General features: G+C 30.0%; 1 protein-coding gene and 1 non-coding gene across 2 annotated transcripts; both read left to right on the forward strand.

The window, feature by feature from the left end:
• The first annotated feature begins 18421 nt into the window (after nt 1-18421).
• Nucleotides 18422-18567, forward strand: LOC125604412. Its single transcript, XR_007336179.1, has one exon. It is a non-coding gene; the product is annotated as a small nucleolar RNA snoR144 (small nucleolar RNA).
• Nucleotides 18568-22768: 4201 nt separating this feature from the next.
• Nucleotides 22769-25058, forward strand: LOC106435877 (pyruvate decarboxylase 1-like). Its single transcript, XM_048774813.1, has 4 exons — nt 22769-23405; nt 23480-23643; nt 23742-24392; nt 24465-25058. The coding sequence occupies exons 1-4, from the start codon at nt 22872-22874 to the stop codon at nt 24940-24942; spliced, it is 1827 nt and encodes a 608-aa protein (XP_048630770.1). The 5' UTR covers nt 22769-22871; the 3' UTR covers nt 24943-25058.
• Nucleotides 25059-25793: the final 735 nt, after the last annotated feature.

Here is a 25793-nt window from a genome sequence, read left to right on the forward strand (position 1 = left end):
TTCTAAACTATCATTCATGGCACATGTGCATCGTTCTGTTTTTTATATCAATTAACTTCGTAAAACTTCATATGCTCCCTAAATTAGTGGACAAACCAAAGTAAAATCGCTATTCTAAAGAGACGGAGATGACAAAGGTTCAAACCCTCTATGACCATCATCATATGTTAGTTCATGATAAAAATATACATTAAAACAATATTGTCATATTTTTTGAATTTTTCTCAAAATCTATGTGTTAACCCGTACAAAATATTCAGTTTTTGGTAAATAGTTAATATATTGAAGCCTATAATCTTTAGTGTTGTTTTAAAATTTCTAACCACATTCTACATTTATATTAATGTATTCTCAACTCTCTTTCACGGTACATGATCATCGTTCTATTTTTTATCTATTCATTTAGTAAAATTTCATATGCATCTAAATCTATGGACAAACTCCAATAAAATCGCTTTTCTAGAGAAACAAAATCAAAAAAGGTTTCAAACCTCTTTGACCATCATCATATGTTAGTTCATAATACAAATATGCATTAAAACAATATTGCCATATTTTTGAGTTTTTTTTTCAAAATCTATGTGTTAACCCCTCCAAAATATTCAGTTTTTTGGTAAATGGTTAATATACTGAAGCCATCGTTCTTTGTTTTTATCAATTAATTTTTAAAACTTCAAATGCTCCCTATATTAGTGGACAAACCCCAATAAAATCTATTTTCTAGAGAAATAGAGACAACAAAGGTTTCAAACCTCTTTGACCATCATCATATGTTAGTTCGTGATTAAAATATGCATTAAAACAATATTGCCATATTTTTGAGTTTTTTTCAAAATCTATGTGTTAACCCCCTACAAAATATTCAGTTTTTGGAAAATGGTTAATATACTGAAGCCTATAATCTTTAGTGTTGTTTTAAAATTTCTAACCACATTCTACATTTGTATTAATTTAATCTAAATTCTCTTTCAAGGTACATGAGCATCGTTCTTTTTTTTTATCAATTAATTTAGTAAAACTTCATATGCTCCTTATATTAGTGGACAAACCCCAATAAAATCGCTTTTCTAGAGAAATAGAGACAACAAAGGTTTCAAACCTCTTTTACCATCATCATATGTTAGTTCATGATACAAATATGCATTAAAACAATATTGGCATATTTTTGAGTTTTTTTCAAAAGCTATGTGTTAACCCCTACAAAATATTCAGCTTTTTGGTAAATGGTTAATATGTTGAAGCCTATAATCTTTAGTGTTATTTTAAAATTTCTAACCACATTCTACATTTGTATTAATGTATTCTAAACTCTCTTTCATGGTACATGATCATCGTTCTATTTTTTATCTATTAATTTAGTAAAATTTCATATGCATCTAAATCTGTGGACAAACACCAAGTAAATCGATTTTCTAGAGAAACATAATCAAAAAATGTTTCAAACTTCTTTGACCATCATCATATGTGAGTTCAGGATACAAATATGCATTAAAACGATATTGCCTTAGTTTTGAGTTTTTTTTCAAAATCTATGTGTTAACCCCTACAAAATATTCAGTTTTTTGGTAAATGGTTAATATACTGAAGCCTATAATCTTTAGTGTTGTTTTAAAATTTCTAGCCACATTCTACATTTGTATTACTGTAATCTAAATTCTCTTTCATAGTACATGAGCATCGTTCTTTTATTTATCAATTAATTTAGTAAAACTTCATATGCTCCTAATATTAGTGGACAAACCCCAATAAATCACTTTTCTAGAGAAATAGAGACAACAAATGTTTCAAACCTCTTTGACCATCATCATATTTTAGTTCACCATACAACTATACATTAAAACAATATTGTTATATATTTTGAATTTTTCTCAAAATCTGTGTGTTAACCCCTACAAATTTCAGGTTTTCAGTAAATTGTTAATATAATGAAGCCTATAATCTTTTGTGATGTTTTAAAATTTATAAAAACATTATACATTTGTATTAATGTATTCTAAACTATCATTCATGGTACATGGACATCGTTCTATTTTTTATATCAATTAACTTCGTAAAACTTCATATGCTCCCTAAAGTAGTGGACAAACCAAAGTAAAATCGTTATTCTAAAGAGACGGAGATGACAAAGGTTTAAACCCTCTCTGACCATCATCATATTTTAGTTCATGATAAAAATATACGTTAAAACAATATTGTCATATTTTTTGAATTTTTCTCAAAATCTATGTGTTAACCCCTACAAAATATTCAGTTTTTTGGTAAATGGTTAATATACTGAAGCCTATAATCTTTTGTGTTGTTTTAAAATTTCTAGCCACATTCTAAATTTGTATTAATGTAATCTAAATTATCTTTCATAGTACATGCGCATCGTTCTTTGTTTTATCAATTAATTTAGTAAAACTTCATATGCTCCCTATATTAGTGGACAAACCCCAATAAAATCTATTTTCTAGAGAAATAGAGACAACAAAGGTTTCAAACCTCTTTGACCATCATCATATGTTAGTTCATGATTAAAATATTCATTAAAACAATATTGCCATATTTTTGAGTCTTTTTCAAAATCTATGTGTTAACCCCTACAAAATATTCAGTTTTTGGAAAATGGTTAATATACTGAAGCCTATAATCTTTAGTGTTGTTTTAAAATTTCTAACCAGATTCTACATTTGTATTAATTTAATCTAAATTCTCTTTCAAGGTAGATGAGCATCGTTCTTTTTTTTATCAATTAATTTAGTAAAACTTCATATGCTCCCTATATTAGTGGACAAACCCCATTAAAATCGCTTTTCTAGAGAAATAGAGACAACAAAGGTTTCAAACCTCTTTGACCATCATCATATGTTAGTTCATGATACAAATATGCATTAAAACAATATTGTCATATTTTTGAGTTTTTTTCAAAAGCTATGTGTTAACCCCTACAAAATATTCAGCTTTTTGGTAAATGGTTAATATGTTGAAGCCTATAATCTTTAGTGTTGTTTTAAAATTTCTACCCACATTCTACATTTATATTAATGTATTCTCAACTCTCTTTCACGGTACATGATCATCGTTCTATTTTTTATCTATTAATTTAGTAAAATTTCATTTGCATCTAAATCTGTTGACAAACACCAATTAAATCGATTTTCTAGAGAAACATAATCAACAAAGGTTTCAAACTTCTTTGACCATCATCATATGTGACTTCATGATACAAATATGCATTAAAACGATATTGCCTTAGTTTTGAGTTTTTTTTTCAAAATCTATGTGTTAACCCCTACAAAATATTCAGTTTTTTGGTAAATGGTTAATATACTGAAGCCTATAATCTTTAGTGTTGTTTTAAAATTTCTAGCCACATTCCACATTTGTATTACTTAATCTAAATTCTCTTTCATAGTACATGAGCATCGTTCTTTTTTTTATCAATTAATTTAGTAAAACTTCATATGCTTCCTATATTAGTGGACAAACCCCAATAAATCACTTTTCCAGAGAAATAGAGACAACAAAGGTTTCAAACCTCTTTGACCATCATCATATTTTAGTTCATCATACAACTATGCATTAAAACAATATTGTTATATATTTTGAATTTTTCTCAAAATCTATGTGTTAACCCCTACAAAATTTCAGGTTTTCAGTAAAATGTTAATATACTGAAGCCCGTAAATCTTTATTATTGTTTTAAAATTTCTAACTACATTCTAAATTTATATTATTGTATTTTAAACTCTGTTTTATGGTTCATGAGCATTGTTCTATTTTTTATCATTTAATTTAGTAAAATTACATATGCTCCATAAATTAAAGGATAAATTACAATAAAATCGCTATTCTAGAGAAATGAAGATAAAAAAAGGTTCCAAACCTCTCATACCATCATCATATGCTAGTTCATGATACAATTATGCATTAAAAATTATTTTATATTTTTGAAATTTTCTCAAAATCTATGTGTTAACCCCCCCTACAAAATATTCAATTTTTCTGTAAATTGTTAATATAGTGAAGCCCATAATTTTTAGTGTTGTTTTAAAAATTCTAACTACATTCTACATTTGTACTATTGTATTCTAAATTATCTTTCATGGTACATGGGTATCGTTCTATTTTTTATCAATTAATTTAATAAAACTTCATATGCTCCCTAAATTAGGTGACAAACTACAATAAAATCGCTATTCTAGAGAAACGGGGATAAAAAAAGGTTTCAAACCTCTCATACCATCATCATATGCTAGTTCATGATACCATTATGCATTAAAAAAATATTGTTATATTTTATAAAATTTTCTCAAAATCTAGGTGTTAACCCCTATAAAATATTCAAATTTTTCAGTAAATTGCTAATAAAATGAAGCATGTAATCTTTAGTGTTGTTTTAAAATTTCTAAAAACAGTCTCCATTTGTATTAATGTATTCTAAACTATCACTCATGGCCCATGGGCATCGTTATATTTTTTATCAATTAAGTTCATAAAACTTCATATGCTCCCTAAATTAGTGGACAAACCACAGTAAAATCGCTATTCTAGAGAGGCGGAGATGACAAAGGTTCAAACCCTCTCTGACCATCATCATATGTTAGTTCATGATAAAAAATATACATTAAAACAATATTGTCATATTTTTTGAATTTTTCTCAAAATCTATGTGTTAACCCAACAAAAAAATCATTTTGTTTGTTAAATAGTTAATATATTGAAGCCTATAATCTTTAGTGTTGTTTAAAAATTTATAACCATATTCTACATTTGTATTAATGTATTCTAAACTCTCATTCATGGTACATGATCATCGTTCTATTTTTTATTTATTAATTTAGTAAAATTTCTTATGCATCTAAATCTTTGGACAAACTCCAATAAAATCGTTTTTCTAGAGAAAAAGAATTAACAAAGGTTTCAAACCTCTTTGACCATCATCATATGTTAGTTAATGATACAAATATGCATTAAAACAATATTGTCATTTTTGAGTTTTTTTCAAAATCTATGTTTTAACCCCTACAAAATATTCAGTTTTTTGGTAAATGGTTAATATACTGAAGCCTATAATCTTTAGTGTTGTTTTAAAAATTCTAGCCACATTCTACATTTGTATTAATGTAATATAAAATATCTTTCATGGTACATGAGCATCATTCTTTTTTTTACCAATTAATTTAGTAAAACTTCATATGCTCCCTAAATTAGTGGACAAACCCCAATAAAATCGCTTTTCTAGAGAAATAGAGACAACAAAGATTTCAAACGTCTTTGATCATCATCATATGTTAGTTCATCATACAACTATGCATTAAAATAATATTGTCATATTTTTTGATTTTTTTCTCAAAATATATGTGTTAACCCCTACAAAATATTCAGTTTTTGAGTAAATTGTTAATATATTGAAGCCCATAATCTTTAGTACTGTTTTAAAATTTCTAACTATATTCTACATTTGTATTATTGTATTCTAAACTCTGTTTTATGGTACATGGGCATCGTTCTATTTTTATCATTTAATTTAGTAAAACTTCATATGCTCCATAAATTAAATGATAAATTACAATAAAATCGTTATTCTAGAGACACGAATATAAAAAAAGGTTCCAAACCTCTAATACCATCATCATATGCTATTTCATGATATAATTACGCATTAAAAAAATATTTTTATATTTTTTAATTTTTCTCAAACTCTATTTGTTAACCCCTACAAAATATTCAGTTTTTCTGTAAATTGTTAATATACTGAAGCCCATAATCGTTAGTGTTGTTTTAAAATTTCTAACGACATTCTACATTTGTACTATTGTATTCTAAACTATCTTTCAAGGTACATGGGTGTCGTTCTATTTTTTATCAATTAATTTAGTAAAACTTCATATGCTCCCTAAATTAGGGGACAAACTACAATAAAATCGCTATTCTAAAGAGACGGAGATAAAAAGTGTTTCAAACCTCTCATACCATCATCATATGCTAGTTCATGATACAATTATGCATTAAAAATATTGTTATATTTTTAAATTTTTCTCAAAATCTATGTGTTAACCCCTATAAAATATTCAATTTTTCAGTAAATTGTTAATATAATGAAGCCTATAATCTTTAGTGTTATTTTAAAAATCTAAAAACATTATACATTTGAATTAATGTATTCTAAACTATCATTAATGGCACATGGGCATCGTTCTATTTTTTTTATCAATTAACTTCGTAAAACTTTATATGCTCCCTAAATTAGTGGACAAACCACAGTAAAATCGCTATTCTAGAGAGACGGAGATGACAAAGGTTCAAACCCTCTCTGCCATCATCATATATTAATTCATGGTAAAAATATACATTAAAACAATATTGTCATATTTTTTGAATTTTTCTCAAAATCTATGTGTTAACCCCTACAAAATATTATTTTTTTGGTAAATAGTTAATATATTGAAGCTTATAATCTTTAGTGTTGTTTTAAAATTTCTAACCACATTCTACATTGGTACTATTGTATTCTAAACTATCTTTCATGGTATATGGGTATCGTTCTATTTTTTATCAATTAATTTAGTAAAACTTCATATGCTTCCTAAATCAGGGGACAAACTACAATAAAATCGCTATTCTAGAGAAACAGAGATAAAAAAAGGTTTCAAACCTCTCATAGCATCATCATATGCTAGTTAATGATACAATTATGTATTAAAAAAATATTTTTATATTTTTAAGTTTTTCTCAAAATATATGTGTTAACCCGTATAAAATAATCGGTTTTTCAGTAAATTGTTAATATAATGAAGCCTATAATCTTTTGTGTTGTTTTAAAATTTCTAAAAACATTATACATTTGTATTAATGTATTCTAAACTATCATTCATGGCACATGGGCATCGTTCTATTTTTTATATCAATTAACTTCGTAAAACTTCATATGCTCGCTAAATTAGTGGACAAACCAAAGTAAAATCGTTATTCTAGAGAGACGGAGATGACAAAGGTTCAAAACCTCTCTGACCATCATCATATGTTAGTTCATGATAAAAATATACATTAAAACAATATTGTCATATTTTTTGAATTTTTCTCAAAATCTATGTGTTAACTCCTACAAAAAATTTCAATTTTTTGGTAAATAGTCAATATATTGAAGCCTATAATCTTTAGTGTTGTTTTAAAATTTCTAACCACATTCTACATTTGTATTAATGTATTCTCAACTCTCATTCACGGTACATGATCATCATTCTATTTTTTATCTATTAATTTAGTAAAATTTCATATGCATCTAAATCTAGGGACAAACTCCAATAAAATCGCTTTTCTAGAGAAACAAAATCAACAAACGTTTCAAACCTCTTTGACCATCATCATATGTTAGTTCATAATACAAATATGCATTAAAAAATATTGCCATATTTTTGAGTTTTTTTTTCAAAATCTATGTGTTAACCCCTACAAAATATTCAGTTTTTTGGTAAATGGTTAATATAATTAAGCCTATAATCTTTAGTGTTATTTTAAAATTTCTAACCACATTCTACATTTGTGTTAATGTAATCTAAATTATCTTTCATAGTACATGCGCATCGTTCTTTTTTTATCAATTAATTTAGTAAAACTTCACATGCTCCCTATATTAGTGGACAAACCCCAATAAAATCTATTTTCTAGAGAAATAGAGACAACAAAGGTTTCAAACCTCTTTGACCATCATCATATGTTAGTTCATGATAAAAATATGCATTAAAACAATATTGCCATATTTTTGAGTTTTTTTTAAAATCTATGTGTTAACCCCTACAAAATATTCAATTTTTGGAAAATGGTTAATATATTGAAGCCTATAATCTTTAGTGTTGTTTTAAAATTTCTAACCACATTCTAGATTTGTATTAATTTAATCTAAATTCTCTTTCAAGGTTTAATCTAAATTCTCTTTCAAGGTACATGAGCATCGTTCTTTTTTTTATCAAGTAATTTAGTAAAACTTCATATGCTCCCTATATTAGTGGACAAACTCCAATAAAATTGCTTTTCTAGAGAAATAGAGACAACAAAGGTTTCAAATCTCTTTGACCATCATCATATGTTAGTTCATGATACAAATATGCATTAAAACAATATTATCATATTTTTGAGTTTTTTTCAAAAGCTATGTGTTAACCCCTACAAAATATTCAGCTTTTTGGTAAATGGTTAATATGTTGAAGCCTATAATCTTTAGTGTTGTTTTAAAATTTCTAACCACATTCTATATTTGTATTAATGTATTCTAAACTCTATTTCACGGTACATGATCATCTTTCTATTTTTTATCTATTAATTTAGTAAAATTTCACATGCATCTAAATCTGAGGACAAACTCCAATAAAATCGCTTTTCTAGAGAAACAGAATCAACAAAGGTTTCAAATCTTATTGACCATCATCATATGTGAGTTCATGATACAAATATGCATTAAAACGATATTGCCTTAGTTTTGAGTTTTTTTCAAAATTTATGTGTTAACCCCTACAAAATATTCAGTTTTTTGGTAAATGGTTAATATACTGAAGCCTATAATCTTTAGTGTTGTTTTAAAATTTCTAACCACATTCTACATTTGTATTACTGTAATCTAAATTCTCTTTCATAGTACATGAGCATCGTTCTTTTTTTTATCAATTAATTTAGTAAAACTTCATATGCTCCCTATATTAGTGGACAAACCCCAATAAATCACTTTTCTAGAGAAATATAGACAACAAAGGTTTCAAACCTCTTTGACCATCATCATATTTTAGTTCATCATACAACTATGCATTAAAACAATATTGTTATATATTTTGAATTTTTCTCAAAATCTAAGTGTTAACCCCTACAAAATTTCAGGTTTTCAGTAAATTGTTAAAATACCGAAGCCCATAATCTTTAGTATTGTTTTAAAATTTCTAACTACATTCTACATTTGTATTATTGTATTCTTAACACTTTTTGATGGTACGTGGGCATCATTCTATTTTTTATCATTTAATTTAGTAAAACTTCATATGCTCCATAAACTAAAGGATAAATTACAATAAAATCGCTATTCTGGAGAAACGAAGATAAAAAAGGTTCCAAACATCTCATACCATCATCATATGCTAGTTCATGATACAATTATGCATTAAAAAAATATTTTTATATTTTTGAATTTTTCTCAAAATCTATGTGTTAACCCAACAAAATATTCAGTTTTTCTGTAAATTGTTAATATACTGAAGCCCATAATCTTTAGTGTTGTTTTAAAATTTCTAATGACATTCTACATTTGTTCTATTGTATTCTAAACTATTTTTCATGGTACATGGGTATCGTTCTATTTTTTATCAATTAATTTAGTAAAATTTCATTTGCTCCTTAAATTAGGGGATAAACTACAATAAAATCGCGATTCTAGAGAAACAGAGATAAAAAAAAGGTTTCAAACCTTTCATACCATCATCATATGCTAGGTCATGATACAATTATGCATTAAAAAAACATTGTTATATTTTTTTAAATTTTCTCAAAATATATGTGTTAACCCCTATAAAATATTCAGTTTTTCAGTAAATTGTTAATATAATGAAGCCTATAATCTTTAGTGTTGTTATAAAATTTCTAACCACATTCTATATTCGTATTATTGTATTCTAAACTATCATTCATGGCACATGGGCATCGTTCTATTTGTTTTATCAATTAAGTTCGTAAAACTTCATATGCTCCGTAAATTAGTGGACAAACCACAATAAAATCGTTATTCTAGAGAGACGGAGATGACAAAGGTTCAAAACCTCTCTGGCCATCATCATATGTTAGTTCATGATAAAAATGCACTAAAACAATATTGTCATATTCTTTGAATTTTTCTCAAAATCTAAGTGTTAACCCATACAAAATATTCAGTTTTTTCGGTAAATTGTTAATATACTGAAGCCCATAATCTTTAGTGTTGTTTTAAAATTTCTAACTACATTCTACATTTGTACTATTGTATTCTAAACTCTCTTTCAAGGTACCTGATCATCGTTCTATTTTTTATCTATTAATTTAGAAAAATTTCATATGCATCTAAATCAGTGAAAAACTCCAATAAAATCGCTTTTCAATAGAAACAGAATCAAGAAAGGTTTTAAACCTCTTTGACCATCATCATATGTTAGTTCATGATACAAATATGCATTAAAACAATATTGTCATATTTTTGAGTTTTTTTCAAAATCTATGTGTTAACTCCTACAAAATATTCAATTTTTTTGGCAAATGGTTAATATACCGAAGCCTATAATCTTTAGTGTTGTTTTAAAATTTCTAACCACATTCTACATTTGTATTAATGTAACCTAAACTCTCTTTAATGTACATGAGCATCGTTATTTTCTTTTATCAATTAATTTAGTAAAACTTCATATGCTCCCTAAATTAGTGGACAAACCCCAATAAAATCGCTTTTCTAGAGAAATAGAGACAACAAAGGTTTCAAACGTCTTTGACCATCATCAAATGTTAGTTCATCATACAACTATGCATTAAAACAATATTGTCATATTTTTGGAATTTTCTCAAAATATATGTGTTAACCCCTAAAAAATATTCATATTTTGTGTAAATTGTTAATATATTGAAGCCCATAATCTTTAGTATTGTTTTAAAATTTCTAACTACATTCCACATTTGTATTATTGTATCCTAAACTCTGTTTTATGGTACATGGGCATCGTTCTATTTTTTATCATTTAATTTAGTAAAACTTAATATGCTCCATAAATTAAAGGATAAATTACAATAAAATCGTTATTCTAGAGAAACGAGTATAAAAAAAGGTTCCAAACCTCTCATACCATCATCATATGCTAGTTCATGATTTAATTATGCATTAAAAAAATATTTTTACATTTTTAAATTTTTTTCAAACTCTATGTGTTAACCCCTACAAACTATTCAGTTTTTCTGTAAATTGTTAATATACTGAAGCCCATAATCTTTAGTGTTGTTTTAAAATTTCTAACGACATTCTACATTTTTACTATTGTATTCTAAACTATCTTTCAAGGTACATGGGTATCGTTCTATTTTATCAATTAATTTAGTAAGACTTCATATGCTCCCTAAATTAGGGGACAAACTACAATAAAATCGCTATTCTAGAGAGACGTAGATAAAAAAGTGTTTCAAACCTCTCATACCATCATCATATGCTAGTTCATGATACAATTATGCATTAAAAAAATATTGTTATATTTTTAAATTTTTCTCAAAATCTATGTGTTAACCCCTATAAAATATTCAGTTTTTTCAGTAAATTGTTAATATAATGAAGCCTATAATCTTTAGTGTTGTTTTAAAAATCTAAAAACATTCTACATTTGAATTAATGTATTCTAAACTATCATTCATGGCACATGGGCATCGTTCTATTTGTTTTATCAATTAACTTCGTAAAACTTCATATGCTCCCTAAATTAGTGGACAAATCACAGTAAAATCGCTATTCTAGAGAGACGGAGATGACAAAGGTTCAAATCCTCTTTGCCATCATCATATGTTAGTTCATGATAAAAATATACATTAAAACAATATTGTCATATTTTTAAATTTTCTTCAAAATCTATGTGTTAACCCCTACAAAATATTCATTCTTTTGGTAAATAGTTAATATATTGAAGCTTATAATCTTTAGTGTTGTTTTAAAATTTATAACCACATTCTACATTTGTACTATTGTATTCTAAACTATCTTTCATGGCATATGGGTATCGTTCTATTTTTTTATCAATTAATTTAGTAAAACTTCATATGCTCCCTAAATCAGGGGACAAACTACATTAAAATCGCTATTCTAGAGAAACAGAGATAAAAAAAAGGTTTCAAACCTCTCATAGCATCATCATATGCTAGTTCATAATACAATTATGCATTAAAAAAATATTTTTATATTTTTAAGTTTTTCTCAAATCTATGTGTTAACCCCTATAAAATATTCAGTTTTTCAGTAAATTATTATTATAATGAAGCCTATAATCTTTTCTGTTGTTTTAAAATTTATAAAAACATTATACATTTGTATTAATGTATTCTAAACAATCATTCATGGCATATGGGCATCGTTCTATTTTTTTATCAATTAACTTCGTAAAACTTCATATGCTCCCTAAATTAATGGACAAACCAAAGTAAAATCGCTATTCTAGAGAGACGGAGATGACAAAGGTTCAAACCCTCTCTGACCATCATCATATGTTAGTTCATGATAAAAATATACATTAAAACAATATTTTCATATTTTTTGATTTTTTCTCAAAATCTATGTGTTAACCCCTACAAAATATTCATTTTTTTGGTAAATAGTTAATATATTGAAGCCTATAATCTTTAGTGTTGTTTTAAAATTTTTAACCACATTCTACATTTGTATTAATGTATTCTAAACTCTCTTTCACGGTACATGATCATCGTTCTACTTTTTATCTATTAATTTAGTAAAATTTCATATGCTTCTAAATCTGTGGACAAACTCCAATAAAATCGCTTTTCTAGAGAAACAGAATTAACAAAGGTTTCAAACCTCTTTTACCATCATCATATATTAGTTCATGATACAAATATGCATTAAAACAATATTGCCATATTTTGAGTTTTTTTTTCAAAATCTATATGTTAACCCCTACAAAATATTCAGTTTTTTGGTAAATGGTTAATATACTGAAGCCTATAATCTTTAGTATTGTTTTAAAATTTCTAACCACATTCTACATTTGTATTAATGTAATCTAAATTCTCTTTCATAGTACATGAGCATCGTTCTTTTTTTTATCAATTAATTTAGTAAAACTTCAAATGCTCCCTATATTAGTGGACAAACCCCAATAAAATCTCTTTTTTAGAGATATAGAGACAACAAAGGTTTCAAACCTCTTTGATCATCATCGTATGTTAGTTGATGATAAAAATATGCATTAAAACAATATTGCCCTATTTTTGAGTTTTTTTCAAAATCTATGTGTTAACCCCTACAAAATATTCAGTTTTTGGTAAATGGTTAATATACTGAAGCTTATAATCTTTAGTGTTGTTTTAAAAATTTTAACCACATTCTACATTTGTATTAATTTAATCTAAATTCTCTTTCATCGTACATGAGTATCGTTCTTTTTTTATCAATTAATTTAGTAAAACTTCATATGCTCCCTATATTAGTGGACAAACCCCAATAAAATCGTTTTTCTAGAGAAATAGAGAAAACAAAGGTTTCAAACCTCTTTGACCATCATCATATGTTAGTTCATGATACAAATATGCATTAAAACAATATTGTCATATTTTTGAGTTTTTTTCAAAAGCTATGTGTTAACCCCTACAAAATATTCAGCTTTTTGGTAAATGGTTAATATGCTGAAGCCTATAATCTTTAATGTTGTTTTAAAAATTCTAACCACATTCTACATTTATATTAATGTAATCTAAAATATCTTTCATGGTACATGAGCATCCTTCTTTTTTTTATCAATTAATTTAGTAAAACTTCATATGCTCCCTATATTAGTGGACAAACCCCACTAAAATCGCTTTTCTAGAGAAATAGAGACAACAAAAGTTTCAAACCTCTTTGACCATCATCATATGTTAGTTCATGATAAAAAATATGCATTAACAAAGGTTATATAAACTCCAATAAAATCGCTTTTCTAGAGAAACAGAATCAACAAAGGTTTCAAATCTCATTGACCATCATCATATGTGAGTTCATGATACAAATATGCATTAAAACGATATTGCCTTAGTTTTGAGTTTTTTTCAAAATTTATGTGTTAACCCCTACAAAATATTCAGTTTTTTGGTAAATGGTTAATATACTGAAGCCTATAATCTTTAGTGTTGTTTTAAAATTTCTAACCACATTCTACATTTGTATTAATGTAATCTAAATCGTCTTTCATGGTACATGAACATCGTCTATTTTTTTTATCAATTAATTTAGTAAAACTTCATATGCTCCCTATATTAGTAGACAAACCCCAATAAAATCGCTTTTCTAGAGAAATAGAGACAACAAAGGTTTCAAACCTCTTTGACCATCATCATGTGTTAGTTCATGATACAAATATGCATTAAAACAATATTGTCATATTTTTGAGTTTTTTTCAAAATCTATATGTTATCCCCTACAAAATATTCAGCTTTTTCGTAAATGATTAATATACTGAAGCCTATAATCTTTAGTGTTGTTTTAAAATTTCTAACCATATTTTACATTTGTATTAATTTAAACTAAATTCTCTTTCATGGTACATGAGCATCGTTCTTGTTTTTTATCATTTAATTTGGTAAATCTTCATATGCTCCTTATATTAGTGGACAAACCCCAATAAAATCGCTTTTCTAGATAAATAGAGACAACAAAGGTTTCAAACCTCTTTGACCATCATCATATGTTAGTTCATTATACAAATATGCATTAAAACAATATTGTCATATTTTTGAGTTTTTTTCAAAATCTATGTGTTAACCCCTACAAAATATTCAGTTTTTTGGTAAATGGTTAATATGCTGAAGCCTATAATCTTTAATGTTGTTTTAAAAATTCTAACCACATTCTACATTTGTATTAATGTAATCTAAAATATCTTTCATGGTACATGAGCATCCTTCTTTTTTTTAATCAATTAATTTAGTAAAACTTCATATGCTCCCTAAATTAGTGGACAAACCCCAATAAAATCGATTTTCTAGAGAAATAGAGACAACAAAGGTTTCAAACGTCTTTGACCATCATCATATGTTAGTTCATCATACAACTATGTATTAAAACAATATTGTCATATTTGTTGAATTTTTTTCAAAATCTATGTGTGTTCTACAAAATATTCAGTTTTTAAGTAAATCGTTAATATATTGAAGCCTATAATCTTTAGTGTTGTTTTAAAATTTCTAACTTCATTCTACATTTGTATTAATGTATTATAAACTCTCTTTCATGGTATATGTGCATCGTTCTATTTTTTATCAATTAATTTAGTAAAACTTCATATGCTCCCTAAATTAAGGAATAAACTAAAATAAAATAGCTATTCTAGAAAACGAAGATAAAAAAGGTTCCAAACTTCTCATATCATCATCATATGCTAGTTCATGATACAATTATGCAATAAAAATATTGTTATATTTTTTTAAAAATTCTCAAAATGTATATGTTAACCCCTACAAAATATTCAGTTTTTTGGTAAATAGTTACTGAAGCCTATAATCTTTAGTGTTTTTTAAAAAATTTCTAATCATGTTCTACATTTTTATTAATGTATTCAAAACTATCCTTCATGGTACATGGGCGTCGTTCTATTTTTTATCAATTAATTTAGTAAAATTTCATATGTTCCATAAGTTAGTAGACAAACCACAATAAAATCGCTATTGTAGAGAAACGGAGACAGCAAAGGTTTCAAACCTCTCTGACCATTATCATATGTTAGTTAATGATACAACTATGCATTAAAACAATATTGTCATTTTTGAATTTTTTTCAAAATCTATGTGATAACCCCTGCAAAATATTCAGTTTTTCGGTAAATGCTCTATATACTGAAGCTTATAATCTTTAGTATTGTTTTAAAATTTCTAACCTTATTCTACATTTTTATTAATGTATTCAAAACTTTTTTCATAGTACATGGATATCGTTTTATTTTTTTATCAATTAATTTAATAAAATTTTATCTTTTTTGTGAAACAGCTTTCATTAATAGAAATTAACCTTGGTACATTAAAGATAGAGCATGTTTGGCCATAGAGTCAGTTCTAACATTAGCTGTTCTAGGAATATATTTAAACTGAATAACATTAAAGAGAGGAATAAGGATATGAAAGATTTGTTTAGTTTATTTTCTTCTCTTGCAAGAAAACATCTACCAAGCAGATCGCAACATGTACAGTTTTTTTTAACAAAACTCGAAACCGTGTCACGGAACGTTCACATTAATGTAATAGTTCTTTTTTAAAAAAAAAACTCGAAACCGTGTCGTAGACGTTCACAGTCATGTTGTTTGTTTATTTCATAACATTACATAAATTTGGGCTCACTCGCTACGTCAGCTTATCTGGATGTGGGTACTTAGAGCGAGCCCTCAAAAACGTCACTCGCCAGTATGAATCATCATGTATCACTTGTGTGTGTTTCAAGTCTATTTCTTGCTAAATCATCTTATTAGTCGATTAAATCAAATGTTTATAATTTTAAGTCTACATAATGAATTAGAGTGGAAAAATGTCAACGAGTTTACATGTGAACCCCAAACAGAAAACCAAAAAAATACAAAACTAAACGTCAAATAACTAAGTAACGTTATTAGAAGGAGACCACAATTTGCATGTGAAATGGACATAAAGGAGACAGTACGCATTTCGAAGCTACCCTAAACTATTTAAAATATTCCATCTTTCATTAATATCCCATCATATCGTATTTTGAATTAATATAGTCTCATTCCTAATTATGATAGATATTACGAGTCATCAAAATTATGATCGTTTCGTTGAGCTATTTGTCTTTTGGTTATCTTGTGATTAGCAAATATTGAATTCACACGATGTACTTGTGTGTTCTGATCTTCTGGATGTGTGCATTTATTTACACGTCCTCCGATTTCTAAAACTTGAAGTTCTAGGAATTTTTTTTATTTTAAACTAGACGACATTTTGTGCACAAAAAAAAAACTAGACGACATTTTAATTCTTAATGTTATATTTAATAAATTTGTATTTTATATGACATTTATATTTAACAACTTATTTTGTTATTAGTTAATTATTAGTTAAATAAATAATTAATGATGTTTTGTTAAACAATATAAAAAAAATTAATATTTTTTATCCGATGTACATAATTCTAAAACGTTATCATAAACATTAGGTGTAACACAACCTCTTTCTCTCTCTCGAGCATTTGATTCTTCTCAGCCTGTATGGTTGGACTTTAGGCGTGTATTCTTCCATACATTAAGTCTCAAGTATTGTCTGGGGTTGTGGTCTGGTGCAGCACCAACCAAGCTAATGTTCTCTGTGGAACAAACACAAAGGCATGTGGGCTGTTGCTGATCAGGTCACTAGTCTTTATTAGAATAGATATATATTTTTTTAATGTTGAGGTTAGATTCGAGTTTATTATGGACTTCTAATTTAAAATCAATTGATGATAGTTGAATTGGTTCTAACTTTTTATATATTATTTAATGTCCTTTCGAATTTTCACGTGGGATAAGTTATCCCTAATAGCTCCTCTATAATAGTAGAGGAATTTTATTAGGTTTTCAATTCATGGTTTATATTGTTGGTTTTATTTCTGTAACTCTTGGTGTCATTATTGGAATCCAAATTCTCCCGAAAGCACTTTTTTGAGCAAAATTACTAGTTCCAACCAGGACGAGTTAGTCTGGTGGTGTACGGCTTGCGGCTGCAAGTACGACCCCTGGATTCGATTCGCACTGGCCACCAGGGAATTTACATGCGGACTTGCTCTGGCGTCCGAGACCGAAGACCGAAGACCGTTGTCTGGCCATGACCCAACCTCGGGTGTGCGTCCGCGCCGCTAAAAGGTTCGGTCTCTAGTCTGGACCACCACGGTGGGGCCAGGACACTCGGTTATCAAAAAAATATATATATATATATATATATATTAGCTGGATGAGCTTTGGTAACCCCGAAATTGCCAACGGCCCAATAGTAACGGTAAAGTTCAATTTCCACCAATTCCTCTAACAACAACAAGATAAAAGAAACTCTTGCATAAGAAAACACTTTACTTTCACATCATACTACTTTGAACTCGGGTAATATTCTAAAGCCTTTGGTATGGGCTGCGTTTGAAACACCGAGGCCCACATCATACATTCCCAAAATTACCAAAACCCTTTTATATAATTCAAGCGCTGCTTTAACGTTCATTCACCATAATCTAGTAAGCCGCCGCCATCGCGACCTCTCCCTCTCTTTTTAATAGGGAGCAACTCTTTTGTGTAGCTCTGTCTCTCCTATCTCATTACAACTGCTCTTTCTTTCTCTGTATGTTTTTTTTCGTTTTTTTTTTTGCAATACTTCCTGATGAGGATAACATATCTAAAGCTATGGATCTGATTTTTCAGATTCATATGATGCTATATTGTCATAGTTACTCTGATGGGAAATTATTTGTTTTCTTTTTCTTGTGAAACATTGAATCTCTGATATAGTTAGGTTGATATTCAAAATATAGGGCAACCTTTTGCCGAGGAGATTATGAAATTGAATCTATTGATCTACCTCTTTTTCCCTGTTGCCAATATAGTTTCATATGCATTATTACATAAGCTTGCTTTATAGTTTAAGACCAATTCCTACAAGTCTTAAGCTTTTATGTTTTTGCTACAGAACAAAATAATTTTTTTTAGTATTGTTTTGAAAACAAGAGGCAACTTTTTGCCGATTGAATCGAATATCGATCTCTCTCTTTTTCCCAGTTGCCTAAATCATGTTATGGCCGCCTGAGAGGAATTCGCTGATTGGTTATGTAATTTCAAATTATCCAATATTTTCCTCTTTGCTGCTACATTTTGTTTTGCTCCAATTACTCAATCTACTATTCATTGTGAATTCATAAATTTTTCTACTCTGATACAAGATAAAACGTTTCCTGATAACTTTACGATTTTGAGATTGAGCACATGACGAGACCACTACTTTGGGTTCATAGGCATAAGTTCATCTAGTTAAGAACATGATCAAGAGGAACTGATTAAGGGCCCAATACTTGTAGTACATAACAAAACTCTATCATTTGTTAAAAATACAGATTGCTTCTCTTCATCTTTGGCTGGCCATAATATCCATACCCTAGATCCGGTTGGATCTTACCTAAATATTTGAAAGGGACTATTTTTCAAAAAAAACTGAATCCGACTGAAAATGGACTAGGGAATAACCTCTCTATAGGTTAATAATGTTGTAACTTTAGAATTTTATTAATTTATAGAGATATTAATTTTAAAAAAATATCTTATTTAAATTTTTTATTTTAAAATATATTTATTCTAAGATAAAAAAATATATTTGATTTTAATGCATAGATATTAATTGTTATTTTTTTGAAATTTGGCATTTATATTAATTTTATTATAGTATATGGTGTATATAATATATATTGCATAGAATTTAAATGTGGTTTTGATATAATATTATTAAATCTTATTAAAAATATATTAAGTGTTAAGAAAATGTAAAGATAATTTCAATATGGATATAAAAACAATATAATAATATATTCTAATTTATATAAAATATATATACATATAAATTATTAATTTATAATTTTAATGGGACCATATATTTACATAGAAATTTTTTTTTAAAATATCATTTTATTATTTAATCGATTTGTGTCCAATTTTGAACTGGTCCAAATTGAGACCGCTGAAATTTATTAATTTATAAAGATTATTAATTTATCCAGTAATAATTTATATAGGTTCTACTGTAGATAGTCAAACATATAATATTATTTTAAAATTATATTTATAATAGTATTAATAACTAAATTAAAATTATAAACCAAATATATTAACTATTTTAGATATTTATAAATAAAATATATGTTTTCGATCAGAATAGTTTTATGGCTATTTTTGATAAAAAAAATAACCAATTTGAACTAGATAAATCGAGTATTTCTTAGATTTTTAAGTTATTTTATATAAGTTTAAGTTTGGATATAAAATACGTAAGTTGAATCGATTAGTCTGGTTACTTCGGATTAAATCCGAATCTACCCGGATTTGGGAGGATCCAACTCGAATCTATCCTAGTTTTTTGTAATATCCAAATGAGACCATTTTTTTAAATCCGAAAAAATTGATATCCGAATGGACAGTATCCATACCGGAAGGAGTATCCGAATGCCAAGTTTTTCCATCGATTCCCACGGCGGCACGTAAATTTTGCTGGCGAGTTAATTTTTTTCTGATACATGATAAAAGGTTTCCTTATAACTTGACGTTTTTTATATTGACCACATAGAAAGACCACATTAGGTCCATAGGCATAAGTTTACGTACTTAAAAACACTATCAGGATATGTGATCTCATTTGGGTCGAAAAATTCCCAATGAAAAAAAAATTAAAATCTCCAGTGAAAGGGCAAATAATAGAACTCTGTGCAATTTTTAAACTATAAACTTTTAATTTTGATACCATCAGTTTCCTTTTGTATTTACAAATTTTTAAAATACTATTTACTTTTATTTTCTGATATTTAAACTATAAACTTTCCTTCTTATTTTATGCAACTTAATTTGATAAATTTATTTTAACCAAAAATAGATATTTTCCAATATTATAATTTTAAATATATATATTTATTCATTATTAATTCCAAATTTAAAATAAAAAATTAGTTATTTATGTTAAATTTTATGTTTAATTAAATTAAAAGTTAAATTAAAATATTGCTAAGCAAATAACAAATCTAAATATTAACAAATTGTTATTTTTAAATGTAATTTAGTTTTAAATTTTATTTTATGTGCATAGCACCGAAAACACCTTATAATATATAAGCACATTTTGAATTTGTGAATAGTAAAAAAAAACAGAAAAATGGGCACATGTATTTTCCGGTGTTTTGATATATAATCACATTTTGAATTTGTAAACAGTAGAGAAGATTTTTTTTTTTGGTCATTGAAATAACTTCTAAAAGTTTGGTCTCCAAAGCTCAATGATCTTAAGGAAACAAAGAGAAGACAGACAAGGATAAAGGACACACACCATTAAGTGCTTAAGCGAAAAAAAACCTACAAAGGAAAAAGAGTTTTTGAGATATAAATGGCTTCATACTCGATTAGGTGAAGCCAGTGCAGAGTATGTAGATGGAGAGGAGACATCATCAGCACGAATGATATCAGTAAGCCAACTTGGACCTCCACAAACTAATAGGATTGAACCCTTCCATCCTTAGTGACACTAACAGCGATCTCAATTACTACTCTGTTTGCAGCCACATTCACTACTTCATCACAGAAGTGTTGGAAGCAGTTCAGTGCTTGGCAAGTTCGCTCAATAGTATTGGACAGCCCAGAAAACCAATGCAGATTGTTCAGGACAGACAACAGAACCGTTTACCATGCAGTTCCACGCAGACCAATAGGGGCTATGGTAAATATAAATTTCCAAAGAAAATAAGCACATAAGTAGATGAAATTGAAAGGAACGCCAAATAGAAAAAGGCATTGTTGTGTCTTTTGTGAAAAGAAAACACTGTCACTCTTCCGCTCCGGCATAAGTCCAACCAGGCACCTGACCGTTGAACTTCCAATCCAGAACGCAACCAGATCCCGTTGCAAAACACATACATCAAAAAAGAATCACTGAAGGAGGTTGAGTTTACAAAACAACCACAAATAATACCACCGAACTCCTTGAACAGCTATCACCACCACCACTGCTTCTTTATAAAAAGTGCAGCTCCAATACAGTAAAAACAAACTGGAAGAGTGAACAGGAGCCACCAAAACCTTTAAAAGACAGCCTCAGAAACACACTGAAGAACAATCTGTCATAACTGCCGATGAGATTTTAGAAAATCAGAGAACTAAGCGACAAAAAATAAAACCAAACTGATGAAAAAGTTAAAAGAGAAAAGAGATCTCCCCTGGCATAAGCGACAAGCGCCACCGGGGGGAAAAACGAGCATCAGATCAGAGGGGTTTGGGTGTGACGGCTAGCAAACAGTAGAGAGATTAGAGCAGCTTTTTAGTTTTTTCCACTTCTATTTTTCCACTTCTATTTTTCCTATTTTTAATATATAAAGCGGATAGTTGTTTTTAAAAAATGACAGTAAGAAGATTAGAGCAGATATTGTAACTTGGAAATGGGAATATTATAACTTTGTTCTCACGTAAAATATTGTTCACAGCAAATATCAGACATAATTCAGTTACAAAAAAAAATATCAGACATAATTAATTAAGAAGAAAATCGCAAGAATAATATGATGAAGTTTTGGAATAAAAGAAGATTATGCGTTGCGGATTACGTTAGCCTTGAAAAACAAGGCTAAGACATATACAAGGCTAACCTGCAATGCATTAATCTTCTTTTATTACATACCAAAGATAAACATTTCCAAGTTAAACGTATTGTAATCTGAACCAAAAAGATGTTTTGGAACTTTTATACACAATAATATCATAGAATATACTAGGAATGTATCTTGTTGTAACTCGTGAGCTGGTAACACAAAAAAAAAACTCGTGAGCTGGTAACACAAACACAACATGGCGGTATTCCGTATTCAAATAACTGAACGAAGATGTCGGTAAGGAAAAATAACCAATAAGCATTGCTTTGTTAATGGGTGAATAATAAAAAAAATTGAGGAGCCAGCTGATTTGCCAAGTAATCAATCATTTTGACATTGTATTGGTTTGTCATTTAGTAATATTTCAAACCAAAAAGTAATTTTTTTTTTTAAAACAATCATTGTATAAAAAAGCAGTCCACTGTAAATTGAGAAGAAGCCAAGTTGGAAATGAAAATACTGGCGACTCCGTTGGTTTGTGAAAACAAACAAAATCATGGTTTTGAAGGACCTTTCAAGTTGTATTTATTTTTAGGACCAAATGATAGACAATAAAGGAAAGAGAGAGTTAAAGCAGTGTATTTAATTTCTCATTGAAATATCTGTACACGTAATTTAAAAAAAAAATACTTTATGGGCAAGCAAAAAGAAAACACTCTTAGTATTCTATTATTCCCCAACTACTGTATATATAAAAGGCACACCATCGTTCCATTTCACTACACTCACAGAACCAAACAAACTTGACACTATTATTCATTCATTAAACCAAATAACCCTTTCAATGGACACCAAAATCGGATCGATCGATGATGCGTGCAAGCCGAAGAATGGCGACGTGTGTAGTCCAACAAACGGCACCGTCGCAAGCATAGAAGACACAGTTCCAGCCTCAGGGATCTCGGTGGGGTCATCGGAAGCGACACTAGGGCGTCACTTGGGGAGACGACTTGTACAGGCGGGAGTGAGGGATATATTCACAGTACCGGGGGATTTCAACCTAACATTGCTGGACCACCTGATCGCGGAGCCGGAGCTGAAGAACATTGGGTGCTGCAACGAGCTCAACGCGGGTTACGCTGCGGATGGATACGCTCGATCTCGCGGGGTGGGGGCATGCGTGGTGACCTTCACGGTAGGGGGACTGAGCGTATTGAACGCTATCGCAGGAGCCTACAGCGAGAATCTGCCGGTTATATGTATAGTGGGAGGCCCTAACTCCAACGATTTTGGGACCAACCGCATTCTCCACCACACCATCGGTTTACCTGATTTCACCCAAGAGCTTCGCTGTTTCCAGACCGTTACTTGCTACCAAGTAATTTTATTTACATTCTATCAGACTATCAGATCTATATTTTAATTTTAATATGTTGTTGTGTTGCTTGCTAGGCGGTGGTGAACAATTTGGAAGATGCTCATGAACAGATCGACAAGGCCATCTCAACAGCTCTTAAAGAAAGCAAGCCTGTTTACATCAGCATCAGCTGCAACTTAGCTGCTACTCCTCATCCTACTTTCATCCGTGATCCTGTCCCTTTTTCCCTTACTCCTAGGTCAGTAACCTAACCACCCTTTTTCATCCACCATCTCCTCCTCCTTTGTGAATCAATATTTCCTTTTTTTTTATTTTTTTAAATGTATTTGGTCTCAGATCGAGCAACAAAATGGGCCTTGAAGCTGCCGTTGAAGCAACGTTGGAGTTTCTCAACAAGGCCGTGAAGCCGGTCATTGTTGGTGGTGTCAAGCTACGTGTAGCCAAAGCTAGCGATGCTTTTGTTGACCTTGCAGACGCTTCTGGCTACGCCATGGCAGTGATGCCATCTGCCAAGGGCCTGGTCCCGGAGAACCATCCTCACTTCATTGGGACTTATTGGGGAGCAGTGAGCACTCCTTTCTGCTCTGAGATTGTCGAATCTGCTGATGCCTACATCTTTGCAGGCCCAATCTTCAACGACTACAGCTCTGTTGGTTACTCCCTTCTCCTCAAGAAAGAGAAAGCCATCGTTGTGCATCCTGACCGTGTCACTGTTGCTAATGGTCAAACGTTCGGTTGCGTCCTGATGAGCGAGTTCTTCACTGAACTGGCCAAGAGGGTGAAGCGTAACGAGACGGCTTATGAGAATTACCGCAGGATCTTTGTCCCTCAGGGTAAGCCAATTGCTTGCAAAGCAAGAGAGCCTTTGAGAGTCAACACAATGTTCCAACACGTTCAGAAGATGCTCTCTAGTGAAACCGCTGTCATTGCTGAAACCGGTGATTCTTGGTTTAACTGCCAGAAACTAAAGCTTCCTCAAGGATGTGGGTACGTCTCTCTTTTACCCTTCTCTACTAGAATTTAACCATAACTCTCAATCTCACGTTCTTCATTTTCTAGGTATGAGTTTCAGATGCAATATGGATCCATCGGGTGGTCTGTCGGTGCGACTCTGGGATACGCACAGGCTGTGCCGGAGAAGCGAGTGTTGGCTTTCATCGGAGATGGGAGTTTCCAAGTGACGGCTCAAGACGTATCCACAATGCTGCGCAACGGTCAGAAAACAATCATATTCCTGATTAACAACGGTGGCTACACCATTGAAGTGGAGATTCATGACGGTCCATACAACGTGATCAAGAACTGGAACTACACTGGTCTCGTCGATGCCATTCATAACGGTGAAGGCAAATGCTGGACCGCAAAGGTGAGATACGAGGAGGAGTTGGTGGAAGCGATTACGACTGCGACATTGGAGAAGAAGGATTCCCTTTGTTTCATTGAAGTGATTCTTCACAAAGATGATACGAGCAAAGAGTTGCTTGAGTGGGGCTCACGCGTTGCTGCTGCTAATGGCCGTCCCCACAACCCTCAGTAAGGAAGATAATCAAAAGGAACGAATCTTTTGAGTGAGACTCACGCATCTTAATCTTTTCTTACCAACTTCATGAGTTTGTTTGCTCATTGTTACTCTGCTTTACATCCCTTCTCTTTTTATTACTTTTCAACTCTTGGTTTTTTTTTTTTTTTGAACACAATATACTTTCATTCAATCTCAACTCGTTCGGTTACAATAAACAGAGGTAATAAACCATCCTCTTTGATTAAAATGATAAACTACAATCACAAAAGCAGATAAGTAGGATAGTTCTTCATGAGAAGATGACAGCGAATTCAAGACCAAGCTCAAATGCGTCGATAAAACCTTCACGACCCCTTCACGACCGGAAAGCTGAGAAATAGTCACAAGTGACGTTAACATCCAATCTACACCTCGGAGAATCGCCGAAACGAAACCCGTTGCATCTTCAGGCCCCAAACGAACCGCTAAGCAAGATAGCAAAACGGATATAGATATGGATGGACACTTCCATTTAATGTTTGGAAGGGAAACACTCCTTAACAAGGAGGTAGTGGTTTGCTTCTCCAAGGAGAAGGCTGCTAGTGATGATGAAGTCGAACTCGATGAATCCACCGGCAAATGAGTGAATAATAAACTCTTCCCACAAGAGAGATAAGACCATATTTGCACATCTGTTTTGGTAAAGACCCCAAGGAGATAAGAAACCTGACCTCTTCGGATGATGACAGTACAGCGGTTGAAGTGCAGCGATGGGTGACTGGATGGGATACATTTGGTGAGTGGTGAGTCATCGGCTCAGGCCTCAGACCAACAGATGGAGAGATGAGACACAGCGTAGGAAGATAGCTAAAGCTTTTCCTATTTTA

This window comes from Brassica napus, unplaced genomic scaffold (genome assembly GCF_020379485.1).
Source record: "Brassica napus cultivar Da-Ae unplaced genomic scaffold, Da-Ae ScsIHWf_540;HRSCAF=813, whole genome shotgun sequence".
NCBI classification, from domain to species: domain Eukaryota; kingdom Viridiplantae; phylum Streptophyta; class Magnoliopsida; order Brassicales; family Brassicaceae; genus Brassica; species Brassica napus.

What these genes read in the sequence shown, in the direction of transcription:
- LOC106435877 (XM_048774813.1), top strand. Translation starts at nt 22,872, where the DNA reads ATGGACACCAAAATCGGATCGATCGATGATGCGTGCAAGCCGAAGAAT. An exon ending in CCTTTTTCCCTTACTCCTAG is followed by an intron (nt 23,644 to 23,741) that starts GTCAGTAACCTA and finishes ATTTGGTCTCAG; the next exon opens with ATCGAGCAACAAAATGGGCC. An exon ending in AAGCTTCCTCAAGGATGTGG is followed by an intron (nt 24,393 to 24,464) that starts GTACGTCTCTCT and finishes TTCATTTTCTAG; the next exon opens with GTATGAGTTTCAGATGCAAT.